The sequence below is a fragment of the Dipodomys ordii genome, unplaced genomic scaffold (genome assembly GCF_000151885.1).
Source record: "Dipodomys ordii isolate 6190 unplaced genomic scaffold, Dord_2.0 Scaffold100, whole genome shotgun sequence".
Classification (NCBI taxonomy): Eukaryota; Metazoa; Chordata; class Mammalia; order Rodentia; family Heteromyidae; genus Dipodomys; species Dipodomys ordii.
The window spans coordinates 3971452-3992710 of NW_012267316.1; the positions used below are offsets into that span (position 1 = coordinate 3971452).

Below are 21259 nucleotides of genomic sequence, written 5' to 3' on the forward strand. Positions count from 1 at the left end.
CTTTACTTTGCTTCCTTCCTTCCTTCCTTCCTTCCTTCCTCCCTCCCTCTCTCCCTCCCTCCTTTCCTTCCTCCCTCCTTCCCTCCCTCCCTCCCTTCCTGCCTTCCTTCCTCCCGTTCTTCCTCTTGTCTTCTTTTTTGTGTGTGTGCTGATACTGGAGCTTGGACTCAGAATTAGGCATAATTCCTTAGCATTTTTGCTCAAGTGAGCATTCTACCTCTCAAGTCACAGTTCTAGTTTTGGCTCTGTGTGTGTGTGTGTGTGTGTGTGTGTGTGCAGACACACGTACCTTATTTCCAAGATAGGTCTCAGGGGCTGACCAATAATACTTGGGAGCCAGTCTCTTCATGACTGCAGTGTTATTGATGCTTATCTGCTGTCGTCCACCCAGCTCATCCTGTTGAGACTGGATCTTATGTGGACTGATCAAATCTGTGATCAACCACCCCGACATATTGCTCACCTTAAAAAAAACACCAATGCGCCAAGATTTTATATTATGAAATATATGTCAGCTTAGATTTCACCCACTCCTGCACAAATAGCTTTCTGATAAGAGACCTATGCAGAAATCAGAGCTAGGGGTGAAGTTAACATAGCTGTTAACTCCCTCTTGTCCAAGGATCAAGAAAACCTGAGAAGTCACACATCCATGCAAACCCAGATCAGTTATAAGCCAGTAAGGTAGCAAGCCATAAAAATCATACATATTAGATTAAAATTATAGTGAGGAATTTATCACAGGTTGAGAACCCCCATCTGAAAATTCCAAATGTAAAAGAATCCAAATTCCAAAATACTTTGAGCCCCACGTACAAAATTTCACACCTGACCCCATGTGTTGGTCAGAATCACAATTCAGGTACACTAAAAATACTTCATAAAGTTACCTTCAAGTCTACTGGAGAGGCTGAGATCTGAGGAGTGTGGTTCAATGACAGCCCAGGCAAAAAGTCCATGAGGCTTTTTGTCTCCAATTAACCAGAAAAAATGCTGAAAATGGAGCTATGGCTCAAGTGGTAGAGCACTAGCCTTGAGCAAAAAAGCTAAGCGACTGTGCCCAGGCCCTGACTTTTATCCCCAGGATTGGCATAACAAAACCAACAATAACAAAAAAGTTGCCTTCAAGCTCTGCATATAAGGTGTAGGTGAAACAAATGGATTTCATATTTAGATTTGGGCCACTTCTCCAAGATATCGCTATGAATATATGCAAGTATTAACAAATCTCAGAAAGTTCCAAATCCCAAATCCTTCTTCTGGTTTCTTGCATTTTAGGCAAGGGATATTCAATCTGAAAATGGCAGTGGATAAAACTCCCTCTTCTTTGTTACATCCTGTATTTCCCCCAAATGTTAAAAAAATATATAAATAAATAAATATAAGCACCACTTGAGATGGTGATCCCTCTCCCTGGGGGGAGGGGACAGGTCACAAGAGAACAAACTGTAAAACCCATTTCAGAAAGAGTCATTCTACCCTCCAGCCACCACACACTCTCTTGTCACCATTTGGCAACTCTTGAACTCATCTCCCCAGATCTTCCCGTCCTCCCCCCTCTAAAATAAGTCTATCTGCCTTTAAAACCCCCATGCCCTCTTGCCACTTGAGTGTTTTACTGCTCCCATCCCAGCTTCTCTAGACCTGGGTCCTGGTGTCTCTTCTGGCCTGAGAACAGTGTGGGCAGTTTGGAGAGATTTGACTCCTCCCACAATGGGCATACTCCCCATAAAAGAAATGGAAATGGGATGCATTCTACAATACCACATTGAGTGGTCTCAATAAGAACATGTATGTGGATATGAATACACTACTTAGAAAAAAAATGTAAAAGCCAGGTGCTGGTGGCTCACACCTGTAATCCTAGCTACACAGGAGCCTGAGATCTGAGAATCATGGTTCAAAGCCAGCCCAGGCAGGAAAGTCCGTGAGACTCTTATCTCTAATAAACCACTAGAAAACTGAAAGTGATCCTGTGGCTCAAGTGGTAGAGTGCTCACCTTGAACTGAAGAGTGCAAGGACAGTGCCCAAGCCCAGAGTTCAAGCCCCTCAACCGACAAAAAAAAAAAAGAAAATGTAGAGATACTTCCAGGACAGGATAGTCATTGACCCATTCCAGTGTTGCTCATATTGGGTGAGAGAGAATGGTACACAGCCATAGACATGAGAAGGCATGCTTATTAACCCACCATGCCCAAGACTCCCACCTGACCAAAGGACCAAGAAAGGCTGTCACAGACATCAGAGACGCCGAAGCAGAAGCACTCGGTGCAGCCCTGGGGGTCTCCTTCCTTCAAGTTATAGAATCCTGGCTTACAGCGATCGCAGGTTTCCCCCTCAACATTTTCCTGTAAGTTATAATAAATTAGAGCAGGTGAATCCCGTATGTCTCAACAGAGAGAAGAGAATGACATTGACATAACAGGGCCTTTGGCAATTCACAGAAACAGGTAAGTTAAAAACCATTCAAAGTATCCAAGCAATCCCACTCTTGGGCATTTATCCAATAGAGTACAAACATGGTTACAGTAAAGCCACATGCACAACCATGTATACTGCAGTACTATTCACCATAGCCAAGATACAGAATCAGCCCAGATGCCCCTCTATGGTCATATGGATCAAGAAAATGTGGTATATACACTCAATGGAATTTTATTTATCTAATAGAAAGAATGATATGGTACCATTTGTAAGAAAATGGAAAGACTTGGAAATAATTATACTAAGTAAAGTAAGCCAGACCCAGAGAAACAAAGGTCACATGGTCTACATAGAATGTACCTATTTATAATTCTAGAAGAAAACATGTTGGGTAGTATGTAAATGGTTTCAAATGAATTAACTGAAGTATAATAGACTCTATGGATAGTTGAAATAATATAATTTGTTAGAAAGACTAGGTCAAAGCCCAACAAAATCAACCCCATGAACTGGTTACATGCAAGGAATGGGGGAGGAAGGGAGGGCAAGGGGTAGATGAATGAAGTGGGGGAAGGGAGGAGAATGCAGTCAAGAATTCATTGTAAGCCAGGTGCTGATGGCTCATGCTTATAATCCTAGTTATACAGGAGGCTGAGATCCGAGGATCATGGTTCAAAGCCAGGCCAGGCAGGAAAGTCTGTGAGACTCTTATCTCCAAGTAACCACCAGAAAACTGGAAGTGACACTGTGGCTCAAGTGATAGAGCACTTGCCTTGAGCTGAAGAGCTGAGGGACAGTGCCCAGGCCCAGAGTTCAAGCCCCATGACCAACAAAAAAGAAAAAGAAAAAAGAATTCATTGGATACAGCACAAAATTAAGAAAAGTAAGGGAAGAAGTAGGCCAAAGTGGGGTGAAAGGTTGAAAAGGGTGACAGTGATCAAGATGCATTGCATTCTAAAACTGCTTTGCTATATGGCACCTTCTCTTTACAACTACTTAAAGATAATAAAAAAATTAAATTTACAAAATACAAAAAAAGGACACACCACATCTCTTGAAGTAATTATTTCCAGAAAAAACAGTGTGAAATAACTACTGTTTGATTTTGTAACCAAGAACAGAGCTGCAAAATCTTAAACAGCTTAGTTGTTACATTTAATGATTTTTTTCTGTTTTGTTTTACATCTTTCATTTTTTCCTGATTATATAAACTACGGGTGTGTGTATGTGTGTGTGTGTGTGTGTGTGTGTTGAAACAAGATCTTGCTATATAAATTCTTTATCCTTCTGCCTTAGCCCTTCTCCCTGGTGGTAGGATTACAGACATGCACAACCAGGCACAAACACTATCAACATCTTACATTCTGAAATGGTCTAGTAATTAATTTTTAGCACGCATAAATTCTCAAGATCATTTCTGATCATGTATAAATGTGCCCGAGACTGGGCTTCCATGGGCAACAGCATATGACATACAAAGAGGAAATTCTAGGAATTCAGGGAAACCATTATTAATATGCAGCCAATGAAACCCATCATGATGACCACATGAATACATTTCTTATGACCACACAATTCTTTTTTTTAAGAGACTCAAGACAAAAGTTCTGTACTTTATTAGTGTTCCTGGAGATTTTGTATTTACCTGGTTTGCCTCCAAACACAAAGCTGGAAAAGAATGTCTTAGGAAAATTAAGCCAAAGCCAAAAAATATGGTATGCAGTATTGGGTTTTTTCTGCAGAAATGCCTCAGGACTCAATGGCAATCACCCAGAGGTAGAATAGAAAAGAAAACCAGCTGCCCACCTGAGTCCAAGGATATATAATATGGCCAGCTTGCCATGACATGTCAGGCTTGGGGGTTCTTCTTAAACCTTATTGCTTTACACAAGCATCAATCATCAGAGCCAGTGGAACTTGTTTCCTTTTTTGGAGAAGCAGAGAAGGCACTGTACTTACCTTACACAGACACGGCTCTGTGCACGGGTCATCATTCACACTGCCAGCCAGATTGCACTCGCAGCGGACACAGTTGGGGAAACCCCGATAGCCAAACTGGCAGCGATCACATTTCTCTCCTGCATAGCCTTCCTTACAAGGGCACTGGCCTGGCCATTTCCCTGGAGGATGGAAAACAATGCAAAGACTCAGTTTGAAGGTAAAGAGTGGTTGCAAACTTTTCCTGGAAAAGGCTTCAGAGTACATTTCTAGGGCCACAGTCTTTGTTGCCACTGACTTGGCCATTATTGTTCAAACATATTCAGAGCAAGCAGTAAATGGATTTGATCCATGGGCAATAGTTTGGTCAATCCTGAATTAAAGAAAGAAAAGATATGAAACCCAGAAATGCTGGTGACTATTATGGCAACAGTTTGAACACCTGTGGTTCACTCCTGTAATACCGGGTACTCAGAAGAATGAGACCTGGAGAATCGCAGTATGGAAGGATCTTCCTTCCTTTCAAGAAGGAAAGAAGGAAGGAAGGGAGGGAGGGAAGGAGGGAGGAAGGGAGGGAGAGAGGGGATAATAAGATAGATTCAAAGTACTATATAGTAATTGCTGTATGACAGAACAATTCTAAGTAAATTTCCAAGAAAAATTAAGATATACATTCATCAAAACAACTTGTGCATTACTGTCTACATTATTCATAATAGTAAAAGAGCAGGAATAATTCAAACATTTATCACCTGATGAATGGATATGTAAGAAGTGATAGAGCTACATAATGGATTATTCAGCAATAATAAAGAAGGAAGTACTGAAACATGCTCCAATGGGACTCTTGAAAATATCATATAGCTGTTTGAAGTCAGTCACAGAACTCTATATATTATATGGTTCTTCTTACATGGAATGCCCAGAATAAGCAAATCTATACAGAGAAAGACGACTAGTGGTTACCAAGTCCAAGATGGTGTGATGGTGTGTGTGTGTGTGTGTGTGTGTGTGTGTGTGTGTATGTGTGTTCAGAGTGTGAAGAGGAGTCACTGCTAATGGGTAAAGAGTTTCTTCAAGCAATGATGAAAATGTTTTGCTCTTATATTATGGTAATGTGTACCAAAAAATTGAAAACATTGAATTATATACTTTAAGTGGCAGAAACTATAAGGTAATAAAATACTAAAAGAGTTTTAAAATGAAGTACAGAGGTAAAAGAAAAAACTCAGTACCATTTTTGTTTTTTTTTTTTGTCGGTTGTGGGGGCTGAACTCTGGGCCTGGGAACTGTCCCTCAGTTCTTCAGCTCAAGGCTAGTGCCCTACCACTTGAGCCATAGCACCACTTCCAGCTTTTTTCTGCTTATGTGGTGCTGAGGAATCGAACCCAGGGCCTCATGCATGCAAGGCAAGCACTCTACCACTGAGCCAACTTCCCAGTCCCCATCTTTGTTTTTTTTTTTATTATTTGTTTGTTTGTTTGTGTCAGTTATGGGGCTTGAACTCTGGGCTTGGGCGCTATCCCTCAGCTCTTCAGCTCAAGGCCAGCGCTCTACCACTTGAGCCACTGCACCACTTCCAGTTTTCTGAGTGGTTTATTGGAGATAAGAGTCTCACAGACTTTCCTGCCTGGAATAGCTTTGTACCATGATCCTCACATTTCGCCTCCTGAGTAGCTAGGATTACAGGCATGAGCCACTGGCACCTAGCTCCATCTTTGTTTTTAATGCTATCTCTGAATCTTACTACCTGTGTATCCTTGACCAGTTTCTTTGCTCATAAGATGGGTTAAATATTTTCTACATTGTATGGTGGAAAAGCTTAGGTAATATTTTTTAATTTTTTTAAACCAAGGGTATAATAATTGTCTGCACCTTCGTCATCATCTTTCTATTAGCAGTCACTTGGGAGAACAGATTTTGTGGGTGATTTGCAGTCCACCATACCAATGGGCCCCTCTCTCCCTGATAAGCCCACAGCTACCTTTACTGGATGTGGTCACAGAACTCTGAATAGATGCAACCTGTTCAGGTTCCTGCAGTATTTGCAAGCTTACTTGCATGTTTTTGGGGAAAAAAAGACACTGATATGTACAAAGTTAACTGGAGGACTTGCTCTCTGGCTGACGATGTACACAGAAGCCCTCTGAATGTCACTTAGGAGGTAAGTAGCTGTTCACTGTGCTCCATATATGGCTTCAACCAAGGCTTATTTCATCAGGTATCGCCCAAATGCCATTTCGCCACCAACATAGTCACCTCCACACCACGCTTCCTTCTCCTATGTTTGCTTCAAACCCTCAGTACCACCCCAACCTGGCTTTATACTACTCAAATCCTCATTTATTTAGGGTTGCCTGTGGTCAAAGACTTTGATCATCTGCTTCAAACACACACACACACACACACACACACACACACACACACACATTTTCAGGTTTCAGAAAACTCCTTGACATGTAGTAGGATTAAGTTAATAAAAAGATAATAAAGAATCATGAGATTGGAGGCATGGCTCAAATGGTAGAGCTCCAGCCAAGCAGCAAAAGCATCAGAAACTGAATTTGCATCCCAGTCTTGGATTACAAATGATGATAGTGCAAATCTTACACAAACATACCCTAAAACACCCACTGCAAGCTCAAAACTGAGCCAAGTGCTTACCACTGTGTATGTCAGAATGGAGATCATCTTTGATGCAAACAGAGCTGAGGGACCCCACAGGGTGACAGTCACAAGGACGGCAGGGCTCATTCTCATAAGGAGATATCTGGAAAGCAGAGAGGGACCCTGGATTACGCTACTACAAGCACGAAGCCACCAACAACTTTGTTTTCTATTATTGAGGTTTGAACCCAGGGTATTATACTTGCTAGGTAAGCACTCTCCCGTGTGAGGCATGCCCCTCTCCCTGCCATCCCTTTTTGTTTTATACATTTTTTGATAGGGTCTCACATTTTTGCCTGGGGTGGGCCCCCAAACTATGATCCTCCATTCTCCACTTGCCACATAGCTGGGATTATAGCTGTGTGTCCCTGTACCCAACCTGACACAGACATCTTTTTGATGGTGACAGCAGTATCATTAGCAAAGTGTCACTTTTTCTGATATCACTGTTTTCTAGCCTGTCACTCTGCTGTGTCTCAGAACCAGTTTTTTAAGGATTACCAATAAACATACTATCCCAAGAACCCATGAAACAATTCCATACATTGCCAACTGAGGATTGACTGAATACATCCACTAGGAAAGATACAACTGCTTTAGTTACTGGCACAAGAAACAGAAATCTAAAGTACACTACTAGCATTCCAAGACTGAATGAAGGAAATAAGTCTTCTCGCTAAAGGCTGAGATATGACAATCTCCCCTCGACAGCTAAGCTGTACTCACTTTGTGTGGCCGGTAGTATCCATCGATGCACGTCTCACAGTTGATGCCCGTGGTGTTCTGCTGGCAATCAATGCAAACACCTCCTCCCTCGAACTTCCCGGAAGTGTTCAAACTCCTCTTCTGCTTTGCAATATTCTCATCATAGTAGCAGTCTTTGGCTTTATTATGACAATTACATTCTAGAAGAATATTATAACATCTTATTTAATCCCAATTGTATGTCCTATATTATGCACTATCTTACTTCCCAAAGTAAGGGTCTAAGAGTATAGTTTAAGTTAAAATTTGAGAATGAATGATTTTAATTAGATAATGCCATAAAAGACAATTGGGAAGAGTTATCAACATAATAAACCTCCAGGCAAGGAATGGTGGCACATGGTTGTAATCCCAGCACTCAGGAGGCTGAGGCAGAAGGATTGAGAGGTCCAGCTAACTTTGGCTATATAAGGGAGGTTAAATTCAGCCTAGTTACATAGTGAGAACCTCCCTCAAAAAAAGCAAAGGCTACAAATGTAGCTCAGTGATAACATGCTTGCTGAACATTCATAAGGTTTTAGGTTCAATTCTAAGCAGTACAAAATAACAATAATGATAATAATAATAAATATGTACCCCACTTGTCCAAGCAATCCATTTTGTGGGATTATAATTTGCAGAAGGGCCCGTACAAGCTTAGGAATGATAGGCACAGGATTAATCATTGCACCATATTTATCTTAACAAAGTCTGGTAACAACTGAGATATCTTTATAATGGAAATCACTGCAGCTGTTTTTAAAAAACAATGCCAAAATGTTCATATGGAAAACACTGTTTTGTTAAACATTAGAAAGCAAAGTGGGGAGCTGGGAAGATGGCTCAGTGGTAGAGTGCTTTGCTTGCATGCATGAGGCCATGGGTTCGATTCCTCAGCACCACATACGCAGAAAAAACTGGAAGTGGCGCTGTGGCTCAAGTGGTAGAGCTGAAGAGCTGTGGGACAGTGCCCGGGCCCAGAGTTCAGGCCTCACAGTCAACCAAAAAAAAAAAAAAGCAATGTAGCTAGTTAGGCATTGTGGTATACAGGTATAATCCTAGCATTTGGGAGGCTGAGACAGGAAAAGTGGCAGTTGAGAGCAGTATGGGTGATAGAGAGTAGTTCAGGTTGCATTGGGAGACTTTGTCTCAAAAAATAATACATAGAGCTCGAATATGGCTCAGTGGTAGGGTGCATGTTTAGCACACACAAGGTCCTGGGTTCCATCGTAACACCAGAATCAACAGCAACCACTGACTGTAGAAGGTCGATGCCACTACATGCTCTAATTGCATAAAGTCTTAGGAAGAATATTGTGGGAGGGCTAGAGATGTAATAGAAGCATTTACTAAGACTTCCGCATATTGTTGATTGTTGAAATCTCAGCAATAAATACCATTCAAAATAGAACATATATGTATTTCCTTAAATAACACAGCAAATCTCTAAAGATACATTTATCCCTGAATAATCTTAACTTTTATAAGGTATGCTGCTGCTTTGAGCACTATTTGAGGAAACAAGTCATCTCTATATCACAAAAGTTGGGATACCATAAGCTTAAACAGAAAACATTCTTCCCATTGTAAGTGAGCTCACCTTCACAAGTGTTACCAGAAGAAATAGTGCCAGGCCTCCAGGGCTGCTGATGGTACCCAGGGCAGCACCGGTCACAGCTCTCCCCACATGTATTATGCTCACATTGGCATCGTAGTTGCTAAAGGAAAAAGGGGGTAAAAAGTTGGATCTGAAAGATTGATCTGCATTGTCTCCTGAATGTCCCTTGAGGAAAGATTCTCTCACAGTCAAACATGGGTCAAGAATTTGCAATGGAAGCACACAACTATATCAAACAAAGTGGCATTTAACTTCTAGAAAAGAGGATACACATATCCCAGTTACAAAGTGAGAGTAAAACACAAGTAAAATAGGAGCTAACTAGTACAAATATTTGTAAAATGATATGTCGACCTTGTTCAAGGGCTTGACAAGTCTTGTTAGTAATTATTTTTATTAATCATAGATTTTCTTCCTAAGTTTCTGATGTTCATTAATATGTTTTCAACATAAAAATAGAAAAATCCAGGCTGGGAACATAGTTCAGTGATACAGGAGAGGACTGTCCCAGTACACATGAGGCCTTAGGCTCCATCCCCAGCACAGCAAGATGAAATAAATAATCAGAAGTATTCTATTCAAGACTCACAAAATTGAAAAAGAAATTGAGGGGAAAATAGGCAGATAACCTTCATGAATGTTTAAAGGAAAATTTCACATTAGTTAATATTATTCTACATCAGGTAAACTTTATTTTATCATCACTTAGTACAACCAAAATGGAAGGAAGAAAATAAAAAGAGAGGAGAACCTTCTTTTAAAAATGCAAATATAAGTTATGGTAGCAAGTGGTTTTTTGCTTGACTCTTTTATAGAGATAAGAGTTTGAAAATCCAGAAGACCACTGAATTATAACCTTAAGATTGGAAATCTTGCCACAAATAAAAATATGGTAAGGGTTTGATTAGAAATATATCCTCCTAATGAAGCAGAATGGTGAGACTGTTTAAACAAGTGAAACCAGCTAAATTATCTGAAATTTCTCTTTGCAATTTTAAAAATGATAAAAATCACTGTTGTACTGAATGAAGGAAGAACAATGAAAACTATACAGTTATCACCTACAGTTGAAGTTCCAGAAAACTGTAAAACACTAGAACTTACCTTTGCAGTTTCATCCCAGGGGCAGCTACTAGCATGGCCATAGCAAATACACATCCCTCCAACAGATATGTCTTTTATTGAGTAGTAATACTGAGGAGAAAAGGGCATTACAAATGAAAATGAAAACCTCTTTATTCCACTAAAAAAAAAAGACTGGCACACCTCAAATAGCAGAATTATTATTGGTAATCTAAAATATAACTACATGCTCATTGCAAAATGCTATTTCATGCACAAAACATCATTGTGCTCAACTAGAGTCAATAGTGCTCAAAATAGCTTACCAGAAGAAACCAAATGAGGCTAAAAGAACTCTCCTACCACCGCACAGCAGAATGCAGCATCTCCTTGCACTTATGGCCTGTTCTCACCACCCCTCCTTCCTTTGCATGTGACTGCAAATAGACTTCTAGATTTCATTTCCCATGCTTCACTGCTAGTATTTATAAATGTGATTCATTTTAATTCACTGACTTCACATAGTGCTACATTACTGAATCCACCTCTTATTTCTAGTAGTTGTTTTGCAGATTATCTATTCACATGGTCATGTAGACAACCAATGATGGTTGTGGATTATTACTCAACACTCTGGGATGTTTGTGATTGATTGATTGATTGATTGATTGATTGATTTTTGGCTGTCGTGGGGCTTTCACTCAGGGCCTGGACATTGCCCCTGAGCTCTTTTGCTCAAGGCTAGAGCTCTACCACCTTAAGCCACAGTGTCACTCCCATTTTTTTGGTGGTTAATTGAATATTAGAGTCTCATGGGAACTTTTCAGCCTAGGCTGGCTTTGAACCTCAATCTTCATATCTCAATCTCCTGAGTGGCTAGGATTACAGGCATAAGTAACTGGTGCCCAGCACTTTTGATTTCTTTATCCTCCTGTTATTGGAAAATAAATTTCCCAATAAACAATATAACACTGCCAAGAGGAATTAAAGAAGTCTTAGCTGAGTGGGGAAAGAAGCATGTTTATAGATTAAAGGAGTCGATATTGTTAAAGAATCTTCTAAATTTCTTCCTAAATTGATCTAAACTGATAGTATTCCAGTTAAAATCTTGGCAGGTATTATTTTATTTTCTTTTGGTGTAAATGAACAAAGGGATGCTAACATTTATAAAGACATGTAAGGAACTTAGGTTAGCCAAAACAATCTTGAAAAAGAGCCAACAATTTACCTGGGGGAGTTTAAGTTTCTTTAACAAACATCACTAGCTTAAATATGTATAGAGGGCAAATAAGAACTTTTCATCCTATCTTGCATCAAACACAAAAATTAATTTGAGATGTGGTATAGACAAAGCTACAAGTATCAAGCTAGTAGGAGATAGCTAAGATTATATTTTTTATAAATTTGGGACAACTAAGTATTTTTCCAAAAGGACATAAATAGCATTAATCAGAAAAGAAAAATGACACATTGGATTTCATCCAAATCGTGTAAATCTCCGCACATCAACAGGCAGAGCTAGCAAAATGAGCTGGGCATGGTAGTCTGTACCTGGAATCCCAGCTACTCAGAAGGCAAGGGCTGCAGTTGAGGCCAGCCCAGTCAGAAAAGTTCACAAGAGTCCATAAAGCCCACCTCAACCAACAAGCCAGGCAGGGTATAGAGCTCTCACAGTCTGAAGCTGGCCCAAATAAAAATTAAGCCTCTATCTGGAAGAAAACCCACAAAAACAAAAACAGAACAAAGGCCACTACATTCAGTTGCGGTGGCATTGCAGCTACTTGGTAAGGGAACCAAAGGGCATGGTGCGGTGCCATTATCTAACGGAAGTCTTTGTAACAAAAGATAAGACAATGGTGCTCAATAAAATAAGGCAAATCTGGAAGAACAATCAAAAGGAAAATAAACTTTTTATGGAGGCAGGACACCACTGCACACTCACCCTTCTTGTGACAATCGGATCGAGGTCTCTGGGGTCCCGGTGGCTGAGGGTCATGAGATCGGCGTTGAGCGTCCGGATGCGCTGTAAGCGCAGGCGGATGTATCGTGCAGAGGTGAACTCCAGCAGTTTGGGAGAGAGGTCGTCAGCGCTCGGTCTGCCATTGATGAGGGATGTATGAATCTGGAGAAAGCAAAATAAAATATCAATTTAAACCATGGAAAGATACACCCTGGATGTTTCCTCAGGACATAATCTTTATAGACACTATCTAAACATCAAAACCAGACCCTGACTGGCCGACTGCTAGTGGCTCTTTCTGTAATCCTAGCTACTCAGGCACTGGAGATGGGGAGGACTGCAGTTCAAGGCCACCCCAGCAGGAAAGTACATGAGACTCCACTTCCAATTAATCAGCCAACAGCTATGCTGGAGGAGTGGTTCAAGTGGTAGAGCACCAGCAGAGCAAGCTGAACGAGCACAAGACCCCGAATGCAAACCCCAGAACTGGTACAGAATTTTTCAAATAAATAAAAATGAAACCAATAGGCTGTTGTAAAATCTGTCTAGCACATTTCCACTACTTATGAAGCACCCTGATCCTTACTGTTGTTTGAATTCATGGAATAGAGCTTATCCATTCTAGTCTCTGAAAGATTGCTGGAAATCTTTAACAGGGCATTTCTACCAAAGGAAGGCTACCCTCCTCTCTTAGGTAAACTGTTCTCAAAACAACCAGGCTTTTTGCAGAGTTCCTGCCCTGGGGAACACTTCAAGAAGTTTCTTAAGTTTCCTCTCAAGCCACATGCTATCAAAGAATAGGCTGTGTCTCAGCTGGGCACTGGTGGCCCACACCTGTAATCCTAGCTACTTCGGGAGACTGAGAACTAAAGATTGCAGTTTGAAGCCAGCCCAGGTAGGAAAGTCTTGAAGGTGCTGAGAACCAAGTTGGCATATTGTATGGCCATCTATCTCTCAATCTTCCACTTCCTCCAAGGTAGTAACATCTCCAAAGAGAAAATGGGGGGGTTCTATCTTTTAAAGGCAGGTAAGAAATCTCTTTTAAGTTTTCAGTAAATGAGCCAGACATGGTGACTCATGCCTGTAATCCTAGCTATTCAGGAGACAGATCTGAGTATCATGGTTCAAAGCCAGCCCAGGCAAGAAAGTCTTTGAGACTCTTCTCTCCAATTAAGCACCCTAAAAAGATTGAAGTAGAGTTGCAGCTCAAGTAATAGAGTGCTAGCCTTGAGCACAAAAAGCTCAGGGACAGTGCCTGGGCCCTCAAACCCCAGGAACTAGAACCAAAAAATAGTAAGATTCCAATAAATGTTCCTGTTCTGGTGTTAGGATAGAGGAATCCATAGAGTTATTTAATCCCAAGGGTCCTCCCTGTAGGGAAGAAATCAATAAAGTAAAAATTTCCTTAGTGAAAGGAATCACAATAAACACCACTCCAGACAACTTTAAATAGAGCCAGATAGCTTGAGGGTTGATCTTTGTATGAAGAGTCAGCAGCTCTGTAGGCTCAATAGTGGCTCCTACAATGGGGATCTTAGCATTTGAGGGAGGAGCATGAAAGAAAAGAAGCTATCAATGGTGGACACAGTACCTCCCCGTGCTCCAGTGGGACCAGTCTGGAATAATAGGAGGTGCAAATCACTTCATCATCTGCTCTGTAAGTGGGTGGCCCTCGTCTGGGAATTATGTTGTAGCGGGTCAAGCACTCAGAGTCGCTGACTGCGTAGTACTGCCAGGGGCTGAACGTGATGCCATCCACAGAACGCTCCAAAATCCAGTTTCCCGGGCGGGGAGCATTGGCTGCTTTAACGATGACATATGCGACTTGAAAGACCTGAAATAGCAGACATTGCAAATCTCAATCCAGAACGAGTGGTAGGTCAGCCACAGAAAGTCATGCATTTCACAAGATCAATTATAGGAAGACTAAATAACCCTGCTCATAAAAGAGGAGAGGGAAATGGAGACTCAGAGGAGTTGGACGAAGAGATAATGTGAATGGATGCATAATTTCAGCCATGAAAGGGGTGTTGTATAAACACCTGACTACATTACAATACCGTGTGCTAGAAATTTACTAAGAGGAGAGTTATGTTTTCTTAGTATACACACACACACACACACACACACACACACACACACACACACACACACACACACACACACACACACACCAGGTAGCAGTGAAATGACAGATGTGTTAACTTTCTTTATTGTGCTTATGATTTCAGTGTATGTGTGCATTAAATCCCCAAGTTGTCCCATTAAATGTCTAAAATTTAAAAATAACAAAACCAGTAGTAACAACTTAAAAACCAAAGTTTTTCTAGAGAGAATCATTGTGACAATTGTCAATGTCTTTCTGTTTTTGAGAGTAATTTCTTACACACACATCAATCAGAAATAGGCCTTGTGAGATTCCCGCTGGAATCTGTTGTCAAAATAACCCCCCAAAATACTCACAGGTAAATCTGAATTGTAAGCATGTGAGCTCTTCTGGGGACAGTAAATTCACGGGCTTCCCAGTGAGGAACTAGAGGACCTAGATTTACATTGATTCAAGGTCTCCCACAAATTCTGTACTCTGGGGCTACAGAAAACATGTTGGGTTCCACCTCAAATTTTGAATGTCACTACTGTATACACACACACACACACACACACACACACACACATAGTATATATACTATATATATATATGTACATATCCATGTATATAGTATATATACAGTATATATACTATATATACTACAGTATATATACTGTATATATACTATATACATGGATATAAACAGTAGTGATATGTATATATGTGTGTGTGTGTTTATATCCATGTATATAGTATATATACAGTATATATACTGTAGTATATATAGTATATATACTGTATATATACTATATACATGGATATGTACATATATATATATAGTATATATACTATGTGTGTGTGTGTGTGTGTGTGTGTGTGTGTGTGTGTGTGTTGCCTCGAAACCAAAGACTTCTTTCATTTGGCTGCCACATTTCAGTTTCCTGAAAGTAATCATTATTTAACAAGAGGCCAACACCTCATAATGATGTTCTAAATACAATCTCAAAAACCTCCAAATATTTTCTGGATTGAGAAGAAAAAGTGGGAATAGCATGGCCCTTCTTATTAGAAACTCAACCTTGGCAAACTTTGCTCTTTTTCTTTTAAGAGCAAAAACTCAGATTAGTAAATGAGATCCAGGAGATATAAGCAATAACAAATGTCTTTTTCCATGTAGACCTAGCACTTCAGTTTTTCTCTGACCCAAGTTGATAAGATGATTTTATTAAAACCAAACTCCAGTATTTTTGCTTAAATATTAATTCAGCCCTCTATCTGTGAATCTAGCATCTCTAGATTCAACTAATCATAGCTAAAATATACATATATATTTTTTTAAATTATGCCCATACTGACCATGTACAGATGTTTTTTCTTATTACTATTTCCCAATAATAAGGAGGAAAGATAGCATACTATATATATGTATATCTATCTATCTAGTGCTGAAAAATAGAGAGAGAGGGTTTGTTGGTTGGTTTTTGCTTCTCCTCAAATTAATGTATATCAATTCCAGGAACACAGAGCACAGAGCTCTGTGTGTGTGTGTGTGTGTGTGTGTGTGTGTGTAATAAAGCTATTTAATATTAACCTACCACAAAATAAATGGTGGTTACACTCACTGGCTAATTCTAGGGACTATGCAGGGGAAGAAAAATCCTGTCTCATTATAATAAACAATAATTTGTCTACAAGAAGTACTGCCTACCAGAGTTTACTATAGGTGACATGATTGTGTCTGATATGTTGGATCTCCACGTTCAGTGTTCTTTTCCTCTGTGACTTCCACTGCTTTTTTTAAAGTTAATTATTTTTATTTTTTGTTTCTTTTAATTTTTTATTGTTATTTTAAAGGTGATGTACAGAGGGGTTACAGTTACATAAGTCAAATAAAAAAGTACATTTTGTTTTGGACAATGTCACCCCTTCCCTCACTCTCTCCCAATTTTCCCCTCCTGTACCCACCCACAAGTTTGTACAGTACATTTTCAACATAGTGTCTAATGAGTACTCCTGCTGCATTTGTTCATGCTTTGTTTGATTTTTTTATTTTTAAAATTATTTTAAAGGAGTTGTACAAAGGGCTTTCAATGCCACATGTCAGTTTATTAGTACAATGCATTATGATCACTGTCACCCCTTTCTTCATTCTCCCCCACCTCTCCCATCGACCACACAGTAGAAGTCAAATGATGACCTGAGGCTTTTGACACATAAGGACAGAGAGAACATACTCTATTGTCTTGTCACTCTCCAACTGTTTTGCACATATTCTATCATATAATCAGAAGTCTATGAACACACAGGCTGTGATCACTCCCCACTGCATGGTTATGAAACTAGACTTTACAAAGTAGGGGTGCCAAGCAGAGGAGGGCAGCCAGGCAGCTCACGGAGGAGGCACAGAGGCATATGAGATAGAAGGCATTTGAGTTTAGAAACGTGAAGCGCTTTATTCACAGCATCCCTTTCAATTCAGATCTGGAACATGATGTAGACAGTTCAAAGGACAACCTGCTGAACTGCAGGTCCCCATAAGAAACAGGGTTCTTCCCCTCCAGTGTCCAATTTCTTTCTATAAGGACAACACCAGAAGATTCTCATTATTCTCCTAGCTGTTCTAGTTAATTCTGCAATTTTCTCATTTCAACTTAGTATGAGGGGTGGGAAGGGATGGCGGATGTGCAAGAAACAAAATTAATAAATATTTATTGTAAGTAAGAACTATTAATTAGAAGTAATTACAGAGTACTTTCTAAGGCCTGTAACAATGCTGAATGCTTCATTAAAATCATTACCTCTGGGCTAGACTCTAGGTCAAGTGGCAGAGCTCTGCCTAGCAAACATGAGGTTCTGAGTTCAAACCCCAGTATGACCAAAATAAAAACTGAAATCATTAGCTCTTAGAATCCTTGCAATTGCATTCTTCTTATGAAGGATACATATATAGGAGGAAAGTTGAGTCAAAGAAAGGTTAAACAACCTCCAGGATTTTAAAAGAGCCACGATGTATCCACAGGGTTTGAACGTAGGCAGTGTGCCTCACAGTCTCTTAGCCATGCTGTACTAACTGCAAAAGGAAGAAGACAAAAGTCCTGTGGAGGTGCCAGGGGAGTACCACTCACTTTTTCCAACTAGAAATCTAGATCAGTGTTATTTATTTCAATGCCACAGGCTAATACCTTTATCAAACCCTTGTCAGCTTTTATACTGAGAGCTGAGTCATGTGGAAGAAAACCATATCAAGTAGAAGAAGAAGTGTAGTGGGAAAACTTCAGGTAGCACTTACTTGAGTCAAAGCCTATTGTTATGGAGCTGAGAACTATTGATAGTTCTTAAGATTCCAAAATTGTGGCTATGAAACAGACTGAAAATGAATTGGAAGCTGTAAGTCTAAGAGGGAAAAGATACATGGGGAGTCTAAATACAATTTTTCTTCAGCGCTAGCACTAATGTGGGCTGAGTGACATCTCCCCTTCATTTCCTGTGTTACAGTCTACATCCTCGATCCCTCTGAAAGTGACTAGAGATTGGACATTTATGGTGTAGTTAAAGTAGAGGTTGAAACCTGTTATTTCGTTTGAGCAATATATAAAAGAAAGTAAAATATAGCTGATTCAACATGATTTCTGTCTTTATCGGAAGAACTTAGGACACAGACACATACAGTAGAAAGACTAGAAGACAGAGAAGAAAGCCATAAGCCAAGGAGACAAGCCCTAGACAAAACAACAATACCAGAAACCCTATCAGCACCTAATATTAGATATCCAGCCTCCAGAACTGTGAGAAATCTATTTCTCCTATGTACACCACCCATTCCATGTTATTTATTATAGCAGTCTGAGCTGACCAATCACATTCCTGTTTGACAAGCAGGTCTTACATGAGGCAGAAAAAAAATGACTGATTCTTCTGTCAGTATATGTGACTTTAAACCATAGTCCAAATGAAATTCATGATAATTCTGTTTTCCTTTTATGGCATGGTTGACTAAACTGCCTTCTCTCTGTAGAAGGTTGGATGAACACAAGTTGTTGATGCAGGGGTTTTCACTAGCCTTACAGGCGTTGCAGCCTTGCCAAACCTGCAGCTGATACAGCCATTTTTAAATCCACTGTCTTCATGCTTTTCCACCCAGTGGCCTTTGTTAATGATCACTGGAATGCACATAAATAGTGTCACACACATAATGCAGGCACACATCAAACACTACTTTCCACAATGGAATCCAGACAGGAATGTCCGTGTGAGCCTCGTTCGTAACTTAAACATAGTAAATCCATCTCAGACACAGATGTCTGAAAGTACAGATAGCCTAATTTTCCCAGGTCAGAGGTCCATTTCCCACGTGCAGGGAGAAACACAGCCTTTCTTCTCCATAGAAGGTGCCGCTGCTCTCTGCCCAACTGAGCGCTCATGGAATCCTCAGGCTGGGCATAGGTCTCTTCTGCAAATTCTCCCTGGAAGGACCTACCTGCCACCATGACAGTGACCAAATAGAAACTGGGAGTGTTTTCTCTTACATGAGGGAAAGGAACTTCTCACAGACTCAAGAGATTTAGGATAATAGTTAAGTGTATTTGATAAATAATATCACTTGATGACCCCAATAAAAGCAGTAAATTTATGCTTGGAACTTTATGGCTTATGGAAGGGGAGATACCGATCAAGATATATGGTATTCACAAACTTCTTTGTTAAATGGCAACTTATTTGTACAACTACTGAAAGATAATTTTTTAAAAAGAGTAAGAAACAACTGCTTAGTGGAAGGTCTATTTAGCAAGTAGATATGGGTTATTTCCAGACTTAAGAGTGTCCCTCCCTAAAATGTTCAGTAGATTGACAAGTGTGTGATGATCAAAATAAGTTCAGAAGCTTAGATGTTCACTAAGGAGAGACAGATACAATACACATATTAGATAAATCTTAGATGGACAATTACCTTGAAGTGCCATATTCATTATATTTTAGCTAACAGTTTTGCTGTGAACACAAGTAAGGATGAAGAGAAATAGTTTCATGGACTAGGCGTGTAACTCAATGGTAGAGTCTTTGCCTAGCATATCTGAGTCCCAGGGTTCCATCCTTAGCAGCAAAATAAATAAATAAATAAAACCCATATACAATGAGATTTAGGATGGGAGCAAGGGAGGGAAAGGAAGAGTTTCATGAGTGAGAAGGTATCTGTATTTCTTTACATTTGCAACACTAGATGTGGAAAATAAACATGCCAAAGTCAGTCCAGTAATTCTGTTTCCTCCTCCCTTCTTTTTCCTTTTTATTTCACTGGGGGTGGGGGAGGAGAGGAGGAGGCGGGACTAGCTTCCAGTCAGGTTAAACTAAGATCAAGGATTGTCTCCCTAGAATTCTTAAGATTCATGTCTCAGAACATCAAGGAATCTCATGTTTGATCTGTGCTGAGGTACTAAGTCGATACTGGGAAAAAGCCAAAGACCATTGCCAGTAAGGCAATACAGAGATAGGAGCCCATTTTGAAAGCAAATAGAAAACTGTAATCAGTAATCCAAACACAGGAAAGGGATTTTTAGAACACCTGTCAAAAGGAACTCTGGTTTTCATCAATGGGAAAAGCTGTTGCAAAATGATCCCACCAGGAAGCTGTCCCAAGCTCCAAGTGCCCCCTTGCTATGTGAGGATGACTAATTGTGGTATTTCAAAGCAAAAATGCTAAACCACTTTAAAAAGTGGAAACAGAACATGCAAGAAGCTGGTCTCCATTCCTTGTGTGATATTTGCCTCTATGTCTATTGCCCAATTCCGGGATAATTTTGCTCCATTTGTAGAAAATTGGTCAGAGTTATCTCAAAAACCCAACCGGGCCTGTCACCATGTGTCCATTATAGGGCTATCTCCTTTTTCCCTCTTTATAAGTTCCTTATAACAATGTAGCTCCCCTAGAATGAGAGAAATCCACTTATAGAACATACTGACAAGCTGTTCTCTGGCCCAAGCAATGCCAAGCACCTTTCCTGTCCCCTGTCAGACCTGTCCAGGTTGCAGCTATGAATATCTTTGCATTTGAAGTACAATAGCTTTTTCTACCAAAGGCAACTGCTAACTTGCTCTTGCTGGAATGGAGGAGGAAAGACAAGGTGTCTCTTTTTTTCCCCTCCTGACTGCAGAAACATGTTCAGAATAATAGAAGTCAGCAATATTCCAGAAAGAACAACAACAAAAAAGGCAAAACCAGCAGTGGTGAGCCAGCTGGGCACTGTGGAAGTCTGCTGACACACTTTCTCCAGTGTCCCTAGCTAGGGATCATGTGCAGATTTTCCTGGCAGCTTTGCCATGTGGGTCAGGGCTCTGTGTACTCTGACAGCACTTTGCCTAGTGAGAGGATACAGGGACTGCTCTTCCCCAGCTAGGAAAACGACTGCTCCTCTGTGTGGCAAGGAGGAGGGCTGGCCAGAAGACCACTTCACACGGACATGAGGACATGTGTCAGTCAGCTCTCCATTGTAACAAATATTTAAGATGCATCAACTTCAAGGAGGAAAGGTTTATTTTGACTTACAGAACTGGAAATATCAGTCCGTGGTCACTTGATTACTGTGTCACTTAGACACTTGCACAAAGCATCCTGCCAGGAATGTTCACCTCATGGTGGCCAGGAAATCAGAGAGAGACAGACAAGCATATAGAAAGCCACAGACACAGACACAGGAAAGGTCTAGAGTTTCCAATATCCCCTTCAAGGCCACTGTCCTAACTTCAAGGCCAAAACCCCTC

At 40.3% G+C, this 21259-nt stretch overlaps 1 protein-coding gene across 1 annotated transcript in view; it reads right to left on the bottom strand.

Moving 5' to 3' along the window:
- Positions 1–21259, bottom strand: part of Lama1 (laminin, alpha 1) — a 132882-nt gene that overhangs the window by 78409 nt on the left and 33214 nt on the right. The window contains exons 4-12 of the mRNA XM_013027136.1: positions 14006–14248; positions 12397–12576; positions 10497–10586; positions 9375–9492; positions 7757–7935; positions 7028–7133; positions 4385–4545; positions 2209–2349; positions 290–463 (exon numbers count right to left, since the gene is read on the bottom strand). Coding sequence (XP_012882590.1) covers positions 290–463; positions 2209–2349; positions 4385–4545; positions 7028–7133; positions 7757–7935; positions 9375–9492; positions 10497–10586; positions 12397–12576; positions 14006–14248 — 1392 coding nt within the window. The remainder of the gene's footprint in view (positions 1–289; positions 464–2208; positions 2350–4384; positions 4546–7027; positions 7134–7756; positions 7936–9374; positions 9493–10496; positions 10587–12396; positions 12577–14005; positions 14249–21259) is intronic.